This window comes from Hyperoodon ampullatus, assembly GCF_949752795.1.
Source record: "Hyperoodon ampullatus genome assembly, chromosome: 16".
Taxonomy (NCBI): domain Eukaryota; kingdom Metazoa; phylum Chordata; class Mammalia; order Artiodactyla; family Ziphiidae; genus Hyperoodon; species Hyperoodon ampullatus.
Window position 1 is genome coordinate 67,317,822 of NC_136929.1, and position 13,097 is coordinate 67,330,918.

Below are 13,097 nucleotides of genomic sequence, written 5' to 3' on the forward strand. Positions count from 1 at the left end.
TCGTGCCCCGGTCCGGGAGGATCCCACGTGCCGCAGAGCGGCTGGGCCCGTGAGCCATGGCCGCTGACCCTGCGTGTCCGGAGCCTGTGCTCCACAGAGGCCGCAGCAGTGAGAGGCCCGCCTACTGCAAAAATAATAATAATAATAATAAAGAATGACAGCTATAGCATAAAAGCATGACTATAGGTAGCAGAACAGACATATAGAAAAAACCTGGGTCTCTGATGACATAATTGAGACTGAGACAACCAAACCCTGAAGTCCAACTTACTGGATATGTTTGACTGGCCGTAGTGATCCACTTTCCAAGCTTCCCTATCCTATTTCTGTGCTTGGGATGCTCTCTTGTCTATTGGCTTCCAGTTGGGTTTGACTAGTTAGAGACTCCAGCAGGAAATTAAAGGATAGAAAGAAAATGAAGTTTGGGGCATTCATCTCCTTGGCTTCTCCCCTTCAGGTGAGTATACTATATTCCTTTCTATATTCCTTTATCAAAGACCACACTCTAATCAGGTACACTTCTCCTACAGTTACAGTAACTTTCTATTTGAGTTATGCTAAACACTCATTCCTCTCATCTCTTCAAACTTTGCTGACTTCCCTTAACAATGCTCACACTTGTGAAGAGCCTTGTATTAAACTCCTCTCAGTAACCAAGTTTGAGCATGGCATCTGTTTCCTACCAGGGCTATGACTGATAAGCCACCTATCACTAGATTTCCAGTTACATTAGCAAGCCTATTTCCTTAATGTTTAAGCTATTTGAATCAATTTTTTATTAACCACAACAAAAACTACTGAATGCATCAAATTACCTCTAAGTTTTCTTCAAATTTATATTTTGGCAAAATAAAACAAAACAAAAATACCTTAAAAGTTTTTTCGTGAAACAGTCTAAACATGATGAATAAGATGGCCTCTCATTAGACTACCTTCTTTGATAACTAATTTATATCTTCCAAGACAAGGAGATAAAGCTAAGTGACAGTTAACCATTAACTTGTTATTAGTTGATGATAAAATAAAAATGGAACCTTATTATCTATACTACTTACCTGACAGATGATTATTTAAAAATAAAACGGGTGAACATTAATCTAAGAAAAATGAAAAAGGAATTCTTTTATGTAATCAGATAACTATGTAAGTCCTTTTTATTTATTTAATTCAATTCAACAAATATTTATTGAAGCAGGCACACTTTTAGGTAGAAGATACAGCAATAAGGTAAGAAAAAAATGTCTCTGCTTTCATGAAACTGAGGCCTACATTCTAGTGGAAGGAGGCAGAAAATAAGTAAAAAAGAAATGTCAGACTGATGCTATAAAAAATGAGCAGAGTAGGGAAACAGTCACTGATGGTTATCAAAGGAGTACTATTCTGTTTAGAGTGATCAAGGAAGACTTCTCTGATAAGGTGTCATAAGTAAAATCCTGAATGAAGTGTAGAATCAACCCATGTGGATATCTACAAAAAGAATTACCAAAGCAATGTGAAAAGAAAATGCACAAGAACTGAGAAGAGCACATGCTTACTATTTCAGTTTTTAAGGGAAAGGTCTGCAAAGAGGCGTTAGAATGGTCGGTGTGGCTGCAACAGAGAAAGAAAGAATGAGAATGGTAAGGGATGATGTCAGATTTAAGAGACATAAATGTACTTTGAGAAGGATGGACTAGTAAGGTCTGGCACATTTTCAAAGGACTAGTCTGACTGCAAGCAAAAAATGGACTGTGAGTAACTAGTGGTGAAAGATGATGATGGTTTGAATAAAGATGGTATCAAGGGGCATAGAAAGGAGTAGAGTACTAAGTAGGAACTAGACATTGATTCTGGATATGTTTTGATACTAAGACAACATAATTTGCTGCCAGTATGAATTTAGTGCATGAAAAAGAAGAGTCAAAAAGAATTAACATTTTTTGTCTGAATTACTTGTTGAATGGTAATGCTAGTAACTAAGACAGAGAAGAGTAAAGGACGAAGCATTCGAAAGGAAAGTCAAAAGTAACAGTTTGGATAATTTAGATCTGTGAAGCTTATTAAACATCCAAGTGGAACTGAATTCAAAGGAGAGGTTGTAGTTGGATATACACATTTGAGAATAATGAGTATTTGCAGAATAAGGAAAACTAAGGGAATAGTAAGCTCAATTAATGTATAAACAGAAAAGTGAAAAGGTTTCCAGGATTAAGCACCAGGACACCACAGTCTTTACAATTTTAGAAAGAAGAAGAGGAACTACTAGGAGAGAATTAAAGGAGGCCAAGGAGGTAGGAAGAAAGCAAAGAAAGAATGCTGTCACAAAATACAATTGAAGAAAGCATTTTAAGAAGAATGTTAAATTAAAATGTTGCTAAGTCAAATAAGATGAAGACTTGAGAATCATAAGATTTAAGAATATGAAGGTTATTAGTGACATTGATATAAGCCTTTTTTTTTTTTTGCGGTACACAGGCCTCTCACTGTTGTGGCCTCTCCCGCTGCGGAGCACAGGCTCCGGACGTGCAGGCTCAGTGGCCATGGCTCATGGGCCCAGCCGCTCCGCGGCATGTGGGATTCTCCCGGACTGGGGCACGAACCCGTGTCCCCTGCATTGGCAGGCGGACTCTCAACCACTGCACCACCAGGGAAGCACGATATAAGACATTTTAAGAGAAGCATAAGGACTAGAATGGGAATGGATCTAAGACTACACAGGATTCCAAAAATAAAGAATATTTTATTTTGAAAATCAGCTATTGTAACTCACTAAACTAAGAAAAAGATGCAGAAACATAATAATTATCTCAAATAATGCAGAAAAAGCATTTGATGATTAAGAGTGTGAAAAGGCAAGTCACAGAGGAAGAGATATTTGTGATACATATCCAATAAGGACTCATATCAAGGATATATACAGAATTCCCATGAATCGATAAGAAAATGACAGACAACCCAAATGAAAAAGGGTAAATACTCTGAACAGGTATTTAGCAAAAGAGCACAACCAAAAGGAAGATAAATATATGAAAGTGCTCAACTTAATTTGTCAACAGTGAAATGCAAATTAAGACATAAAGTGATCCACAGAATGGAAGACTATCTTTGCAAATCTTATATCTAATAAAGGTTTAGCATATAGACTAAAAATCTCCTACAACTCAATAATAAAAAGAAATACCATAGTTTTTTAAAATGGTCTTTGTAATAAACATTTCTCAAAAAAGTATACAAATAGCCAATAAGTACATGAAAAGATGCTCAACGTCATTAGACATGACAGAAATGCAAATACAAAAATGATAAAACATTTCACACCCACTAGGGATGGCTAGAATTTAAAAAAAAAACAGATAATAACAGTGGTTTCCAAGGCTGTGAAAAGATTGGAAATTTCATACACTGCTGATGGGAATGTAAAATGATGGAAACCTTATTATTATTTTAATGTTCTTTTTATTTGATTTGAAGACTTTTCACAATATTTCTAATCTTAAGCCGTTTTAAGTGTAAAAGAATTCTCACTTTAAAATTATGCTAATAAACCCTCAGTAAATCGATGAAAAGTATATTCAAGAGGTAGTTCCTGACAGCAATCTTGTCACAAAGATTGCTAACAGCAGTGTCACAAAGGTATTTCATAATATGTAATTCACGTAAAATATACTATAACATAAATCTTCTAAAAAATTTGTAATACTCAAGATATAGGAAAATAGTTTTCCATGATTAAAAATATAAACCAAATAGCCTTAATGAAAATCTTAATAATGTAACTGAAAAAATTATAGTGTAACTGAAAAAAAAAAATGCTGCCTATGATCGATCTACCTAATCTATCATTCCACAATCAACAATACTTCAAGAAAAGTACTTTTTCAAAGAAAAGACAGAAGGATTTCAAAATGCAGATCAATCTGAGGTTAAAAAATTATTTCCAGAAGTCCTCTAAATTTTATTTCCCAAGAGAAAAGTAAGTTTATTCCTCTTAGTAGAGGTCTCACCTCTATTATTTCTCAAATAGTTCAATTTACAGAGCAGCTGAATGTCATATGAATGTTAATGTTTAACTGATAAGGAGAGATTTGGGAGCACTAGTGATGGTGATAGCTATTTCTTAAGGAGAAAAATAATACTTTTATTTATGAAATACCACTTTATGTTTTGAAGGAAATCACATGATATAACCGAACTCTTGTGAGACCATAATCAGAAACTCAGTACCCAATACCATAATAGTACAGTTGTGACTAAAGCAAAGAAGGTCATTTAAAAAACAGGGCATAAATGACACAGATAGGAAAATCAAAGCCATCCAATTTGTACTGTTTACACTGTGTATTGATCAGAAAAAAAATACTACTTTAAACATTCAAATATATTAAAAGCAGGGACAAAGCAAAAACTAATGTTTCTGTTGCTATCAAATATAGAATTTTTTTTACCTTATAACTGAAAAATAAAGCAAAACCAAAAAAGTAAATCCATTGAAACTAAAATTGATAAAATCTGTAAGAAACTTAGTTTGAATATAAATATAGAAAAGAAACAATTAGAAAAAATAATTAAGAGAAAATACTTCCAATTTGAATAAAAGTAGATAAAATAATTTTTCTTTAGTTTCTACTTTTATTCAAAATTTCTTAATTATATAGATTTCTAACACCCAATTTAGTTTAATGTCTACACATACATCTAAGTACATAATATAAAAATGTTTATGAATTAACCAAAAACATGGCCTCTGCAGTCAATGGAAAGGGAAACTATAGAAAAAAAATATAGTTAGTGATCGTCAGTGGTCCATCTGTGAAGGCTACACAATAAAACCATCAATACATTTCACTTACCTTTTCAAGTAAGTAGCCAATGACTAAAAAGCCTTTTCCACCCAGCATCTGTTCTTGCATGGCTACTGAACTTTTAAGTAGTTCAACCAGGAATGCCAAAAGAGTAGCACTGCATGTAAAGTACAGATAATTCCATTACGTAATCATCAAATATTGATCATAAACACAGTGTTCCATTTCAGTACTTTATTATTCCGAAAGGTAACAATCATATTCAAATTTAATCTCTACTTTGCTCACTATTATCCAAGAATATTTCTCACAAGAATGAAAAAACTGGTTTTATCTCCTTAAAATTAAACATTATATAGAAACATAACTGTGGAGTTTTTTTGTATTCCGAGGTAAAATATCAAAGTTTATCGTTACACATATATATTCCCTGCTTGAAGTAAATCTAACATAAGAAACACACCCACAAATATTGCGCTTCTCCATAATAAAGACTTTATCACAATATTCTTTTGAAGAACATGCTATCTTAGAGAATTTAAAATATGTTCACAATATTGCTTTGGAAGAATACACCTATTTTCTAAAATAAACTTTTCATTTAGACCTGTTTTTAAAAACAACTTATATATATGTATTTAAATATCCAGAGAAATATGCAACATGTTACTTATGTCCATATATGCCCTCAGGAAAGTTTATGAGAGCAAAGAAAATAAGATGATTTATGTCATATTGAAATAAAAAGTGGCCATCGATTACACAATGTATACACAAATACATAAAAGCACGGAGATAGATGCCAGACAAACATAAAGCACTTGATATGTCTGTGGAATGAAGGAAGAAACAAAAGAAAAATAAATGATTGCATTACATTAAGCTTTGATAATGTATTATTTCACAAAATTACATGAACAATTTTCAATCAGCAGCATTGATACATGATAGCATTCCTAAGAAAATATATACCCTTCATTATATATGCTTACTATAGTTTATAACAATAAATGACTCTAAGCCAGACTTTATAAGCATTAAAATAATATCCATTTACACTGCTTTATAATGTACCCCAAATTGTCTATTTACATTCACATAAATTTCTAAATATATTTTAAATGCACAAATACTCATTTCTACATGAAATTAAGAAAATTTGGTAATGAGGAAAACTTGAAAATTGTTAAGGCTCAAAAGGAATCTAAAGTTATCCTGTTTTCTAAAGTTACTCTAGCTCTTCAGGTTTCCATAGGATTGACAACACATTTATCTGATAATGCGGCTATTCTTGTTCAAATCAGAAATATTCTCATAAAAAGAACCAACAGCAAAATTAACATCATTATCGCTATAAAATTGATAGTTTAATGGATTACATGATATCAGCTAGAAAAATATAGTATATATGTAAATAAACTACTTCGTTACAAGAAATTAAAATTCAATTACATTAACTGGCCCTGTATCTTTAAGCCACAAAAAAGAAAACAGTAAACTAGTATTGCAAATCAATGATATTCTTTTACTTTGTCCTAAAGTCAAAGATGGATATTTACAAGAAAAACACAACTACCAAAGAATCCCTTGAGATTTTTTTTAATGTTTCTGTAAAGAACAGCTATTAAAGCAATCTAATCCAATTTACATGAATTGTATCAATAGTCAAAGCCACTTCACAAATAATTGCTTAAGCACTGATATACATAATACATCTGCCTAAGTGTTTGAAAAGAATAAAGAAAACTACTGCATAGAGATTACACAATTTCCTAATCTGTTCATGGAATTCTTACCTATACCTGAGTTAGTGATTTAGGGGGTTAAGATGACTAAGACTCCTAAACATCAGCACTGGCAAAAAGAAAGACTAGAAATGCCTCACTATGGTTCCTATGGTCCATGAAAAAAATGCAAAAAAGTATTTCTTACAATAAATCACCCTCCTATATAGAACCATACAAAATTACAAAGATGCCATGGATTTTCTTATTCTTTTATGTCAGAAGGACTACTCTTTCTCAAACATCTAATGAATTAACTCAGACTTCTAAACACAGTGGAGTTCCATTACAAAATCAGAAATATTAATTTTATTATTCCAAAATATTAACACAAGACTACCCATATGTTAATTTCACTTCAATTTTAACTATGACAACAATTGAAAAGTCAAATGCATTCACTAACAAAAGTATTTTTAATTTATACCTAAAACCCAATGCAATAGCAATACTACATCTTTTCAAAAAATCTTTAAAATAGGTATATTTGACATGGTGGACTTAATAGTAAATAGATGGCCATCTTCGAAGAGGTACATTTTCAAACATAATTTAACAAACTTACCAGTAACTAAAATGCATCGGATTGCTTCAGGGCTCACAATTAACTTGCAAAATTCTGTGTACTGCCATACAAAATTTCTCTCCATTCTTGCCTATTTCCAACTCCCCTAGATACAAAGGCAAATATAAAGGATACTTCAGCCCATTCCTATATCTCCTACATACCACTTTCTGTCTAGATACATCAGTTCATCTGTAGAGGATCTAAATATACAGGATAAACCAAAAAGCAAGAATCTGTGTCAGCCAAAACTAGTATACACAACACAGAACATTCTTTTGAAAAGTATAGCAATACCCAGAAACAGATTTTCACAGGAATATTTTACTTGATAGACAAAAAGTAAACTGGTTTTTACCTCATAAAGTCAAATTGCTAAACTTTTCAACAGACAGTACTATAATGTATGTTCTGTAAGTAGCAATTCTACTTCAGGAATGGTTAAGGGTTTTTAATTCTGTCTCCTTTTTAAGGAAAATGACACTAATAAACTATAGGGTTATTTCTTCAAAATAATTACCATCTTCTGATTCTTTAATGAGCTTTAATTAAATTAGGAAAAATTTATTTCAAATATCACACTAGTAAAGGGCTATACCTTAAGAAAAATGAAGGAAATAATACAACAATACCTCTAATGACTTAGCATATTAATAATCTCTCCAGAGCTTTCTGGTCCACATTATTAAAGAATTACCACAATAATCTTGGCCCACAAATACTGGATAATATTTAACAACTACATATAAACATGACTCATTTTTGTTCCTAATGAAAAAATATGTACTACCTTTAGGAGCCATTAAAATTTATGTAAATATAGATTTTGACTTGATTTTAATATAACTTTATCCATTTCAACTTGTCCTTTATTTTTAAAAAATAACTGATGTAGATAACTCATGTAATATGACCCCAAAACTTGTATTACCTTTGAGGAATTTTATTAAAGATGCAATATATCATAAAGATAGACTTAATTTATAACTGAAATTATTAAGATTTAATATATAACCCAAGTTCAGTTCAAAGGCAGTTCTTAGGGTAGAGGAAACTGGCTTTTCAATTTGCTTTGTACGGAAACAAAGCACCTCAGCTAGATGGGCTGTTTAAATATATTAAGAAGAATGGAATTAATAATGTAAAAATTAAAGATTCCCCCTGAAATTCAACAACTCATCCACTTACATAAGGGTGTTTTTAATCTCTTAAGAAACACTACAGGCAAAATAATTGTCAGAATAAATTCAGAAGTAGATTAAGTTCCAATAAGATTTAAGGTACCAGTAACGGGGGAAATTCTTTTGACTTTTTCATAAGGTTTCATCTCTTATGTAGCCTAATTTAGTATTGAGAAACATTGAAATCTTGCAAAACATGAATAAATATATAAAATATCTAATATAGTTTCTATGCTATTTCTTTCACTACAAAACTCTTCCAAGATGAGAGTGATCATAGCAGGAATAAAACTGTAAAAGAAATCAACTCAAGTCCATACCCAAGAAAATTTCACACTCAACACGATTGATTTCCAGTGACACGAAAAAATCCGACAATAAGTTAGAAGAGTTAAATTTCTTCACAGTTCAAAATTAGAAAGTTCTAAACCAAAAGCTTCTAACTCCATGTACATTTAGCAGTCACTTTTAGACCATGTATTCCTGAAGATGCTATCTCAAAAGACCACTGCCTAACTGCCTGCCTAGGCAATAAACCCTGACACACAAACTGTCACATTCATCAATTCAAACATCAAGTGGAGATACATGCCGAAATAAGTAAAATACATTTACCTGCAGAGTCAAATAAGGAAAACAGTGAAATGCAGTGCAGTAAAATGTGAGGACAGATGAAATACACTGGGTAGCACGTGAAATCACTAAGCCTCCCTTAGCCATGAAATCTCTCCTCAGCAACTTCTCCCTTTTCTTTCAGCCTCATAAGGAGGCAGACAGCCTCATGACTGTCATAGCTATCTAAGAACATTCTTTAAAGGCTCTATTAAAAGTCAGTCAGGCTATCACAGTTTTTTACCTTCCTTTGTCTGGCAACAGATTTTAATTTTATGTTTCATCAGCCTATTTTATTTCTGACAAAATATATTATAGCAAAAAAATAGACATTTATAAAATTGTAACTGTAATGTGTCAAAAGTTGTCTTATGAAGGAAACGAAATTTTAAAATGTGTACATGTAGAGGAATTCCAAACCTCTTATGACATCATTATGTGTTAGCATATAGCATTTACCAGTATTTACATAGTTTGACAACCAAATAGCCTTTTGATCATCTCTATTCATAATTCTCTATCAATAACCAATACATATTTATTATAACGCTCCACTGTAAAAGAGATAACTCTTAAAGCCTACACATTTTTAATTTAGTTCCAGCCAACAAACAATCACAATGCTCTAAATGTCCTAGCACCCTTATGAGAGCTTTCTGGACATGTTTCTAGTGGCAGCACCACTATCGTGTATAATCCATGGATACATGAATGATTTAGAAATTTAATGATGTAACTCCCTAATACCTAAGAAGTTCAAAGCTTCAAAGGAAAAACAGAGATAGGTTATAATGACAAATAGGTGATCTTAACTATATATGCATACTCTAATGCCCTTCAAGATCAAAACATGCACAGCAGGGAGGTCAAATAGTCCCTTCTCCTGGTGTTGGGTCTACTTTCAGCCAAGCCTCAGACTATCTTATACAAGCAGGATTAGGGCTTCCCTGGTGGCGCAGTGGTTGAGAGTCCGCCTGCCGATGCAGGGGACACGGGTTCGTGCCCCGGTCTGGGAAGATCCCACATGCCGCGGAGCGGCTGGGCCCGTGAGCCATGGCCACTGCACCTGCGCGTCCGGAGCCTGTGCTCCGCAACGGGAGAGACCACAACAGTGAGAGGCCCACGTACCGCAAAAAGAAAAAAAAAAAAAAAAAAGCAGGATTAAAAATACACCCTAGAAGTGCTGAAATTACCAAAAAAAAAATAAATGAAATAAATATTAAAACAGCTAGCTACACAAAAAGATGAAATAATTATTTGATACTTAGGCTTCATATACATCCAGGAATTTTCTATCCTTTTCATAATTAATTTCATTTTAAAAATGATCATGTAGTAAAACCAACTTCTTTACTTCTTTTCTTTGTGTGTGTTTGTGTGTGTATGTAATTCTGAGAATGTTAGACGTATAGATTTGTATAACCCCACCACAATCAAGATAAGATGAGTTCCATCACACACAAAAAACTCATTTATCTTATCCCTTTATACCCTTGCAGTCACACTCTCTCAACAGCCAAAACAACCTTGGGTAACTACTTATCTCTTATATGGATATAGTTTTGACTTTTCAAGAATGTCATATAGATAGTCATACAGTATGTAATCTTCTTAATATGTTCTCCTTGACTGAAACATATTGTCCCTTGAGATTCATCTAAGTAGCTGCATACATCAAGAATCAATACTATTCTTTTAATTGATGAAGAGTATTCCCTTGAATAAATAGACTACCTAATGGGTATATGTGAGCTGTATCTAGTTTATAGCAATTATGAATAGGACTACTGTGAACATTCACATAAAGGTTTCTGTGTGAACAGTTTTCATTCATTTCTCACAAATACAAATCCAGGAGTAGAAAGGCTGAATTAATATGGTAAGTATATGTTTAACTTTGTAACAAACTGCCAAACTGACAGAATGGCTGTGCCATTTGCCAGTCCCACCAGTAATAGGCTCCAGTTGCTCCTCATCCTTACCAGCACTTTGCATCATGAGTATTTTTTTTTTTTAATTTTGGTCTTGTTACTAACTGTGTAGTTACATCTCACAGTGTTTTAAATAAATTGGTTAATGATGTTGAACATCTTTTCATGTGCAATTTTGACATCCTTATGCCTTCTTCGGTGAAGTATCTGCTCAACTCTTTTGCCCATTTTTTAAAATTGGATTTCATGCTTTCTTACTACTAGTGTTTGAGAGTTTTAAATGTAGTCTTGATATAAGTCCTTTGTCAAATAAGTGATTTTCTATCATCTTCCTCCAATCTGTAAAATGTCTTTTCATTGTTTCTTTTTCAAAGTAAAAGGTTAAATTTAACTTTGATGAAGCCAATGTCAAATTTATCAATTTTTTCCTTGTATGCATCACACTTTTAAGGTCATATCTAAAATGCCTTTGCGTAGCCTAGGTTGCAGAGATTTTCTCCTATGTTTTCTTCTGAAAGTTCTGTAGTTTTATATCTTACCTTTACAGCTGATATTTGAGTTAATTTTTAATGAGGTAGAGGCTGAGGTTCATTTTAGCATACAACTATCCTCCCTCCCTTACACTGCTTTTGCACCTTTGACAAAAATCAAACAAACAAAAGTAGGAGTACCTACTTTAATTTTGGACAGAGAAGACTTCAAAGCAAGGAAAATATCAGAGATTAAGAACAGCATTACACAATGATAAAGGAGTCAACTTTCCAAGAAGATACCAATACCTAAAGCATATATACTTAACAACAGAACATAAAATTATGTGAAGCAAAAACTGCTACAACAGTAAGGAGATATAGATGAAATCGCTATCATAGCTGGAGATTTCAACATCCCTCTCTCAGAAATGGACAGCTACAGGGGTTAGAAAATCTGTTAGGACATAGTTGAACTCAACAACACCAACAAACAGCTGGAGATAATTGGCATCTATACACTACTTCACTCAACCACATTAGAATAAACGTTCTTCTCAAGCTTGCATAGACCATTCACTAAGCTAGACAACATTCTGGGCCATAAACCACATCTAACAAATTTAAAATAGTGGAAATCACACAATGTCTACTCTCAGATCACTATGGAATTAGCTAGAAATCAGTAACAGAAAGACAACTGGAAAATCCCACAATGTGAACATTACACGGTGCACTTCTAAATAACACATGGGTCAAAGAAGAAATCTCAAGAGATATTAAAAATATTTTGAATGAAATGAAAATGAAAATACAACTTATCAAAATCTGTGGAATAAAATAAAATCAATGATTACTGGGAAATTTAGAGCACTGAATGTTGTGATATTGTGATTTATAATAAGAAATGTGCATTTGTTCTTGGTCCCCATTTTTGGCACAGAGATCTGGTAGAGCTAGCTCCCTTGAAATTTCCTAAGGGATGGCAGTAATAAAAAGTGTCTTCTGTCATGTTAATGAAGTGACTTTTGGAACTCACTTAAGGATGAGAGCTAGTTGCCAACACAGCCAACCATATAATTAGAGGGTTGGAACTTTCAGTCCAGCCCACCTACCACCCACCTACCTCAAGGGAGAGAGGGGAGAAGGGCTGGAGATTGAGTTCAATCACCAATGGTCATTGATTTAACCAGTCATGTGTATGCAATGACGCCACCATTAAAAAAAAAAACACAGGGCTGGGAGAGCTTCCCAGTCTGTCAATATATGGAGGTACTAAAAGGGTGGCATACCTGCAGAGGGAATGGAAGCTGCAAGCCCTCTCCCCATACCTTGCCCTATGCATCTCTTCTATTTGGACGTTCACCTGTATCCTTCATCATCCTTTTATAATAAACTAGTAATCCAGTAAGTAAAATGTTTCCCTAAGCTCTGTGAGCCACTCTAGCAAAGTAATTGAACCCAAGGGGGTGGCGGGAACCTCTGGTTTATATCCAGTCAGTCAGAAGTACCAGTAACAGGGCTTCCCTGGTGGCGCAGTGGTTGAGAGTCCATCTGCCGATGCAGTGGACACGGGATCGTGCCCCGGTCCAGGAGGATCCCACATGCCACGGAGCGGCTGGGCCCATGAGCCATGGCCGCTGAGCCTGCGCGTCCGGAGCCTGCGCTCCGCAACGGGAGAGGCCACAACAGTGAGAGGCCCGCATATGGCAAAAAAAAAAAAAAAAAAGAAGTACCAGTAATGACCTGGACTTGCAACCATCACCTGCAGTC

General features: G+C 33.9%; 1 protein-coding gene across 3 annotated transcripts in view; it reads right to left on the minus strand.

Moving 5' to 3' along the window:
- The window catches only part of NBEA (neurobeachin), a gene marked incomplete at both ends in the record, with an annotated part of 605,261 nt that overhangs the window by 486,884 nt on the left and 105,280 nt on the right, over positions 1 to 13,097 (minus strand). For all 3 annotated transcript variants that reach the window (XM_079722002.1, XM_079722001.1, XM_079722000.1), the window contains one exon: positions 4,830 to 4,938. In XM_079722002.1, coding sequence (XP_079578128.1) covers positions 4,830 to 4,938 — 109 coding nt within the window. The remainder of the gene's footprint in view (positions 1 to 4,829; positions 4,939 to 13,097) is intronic.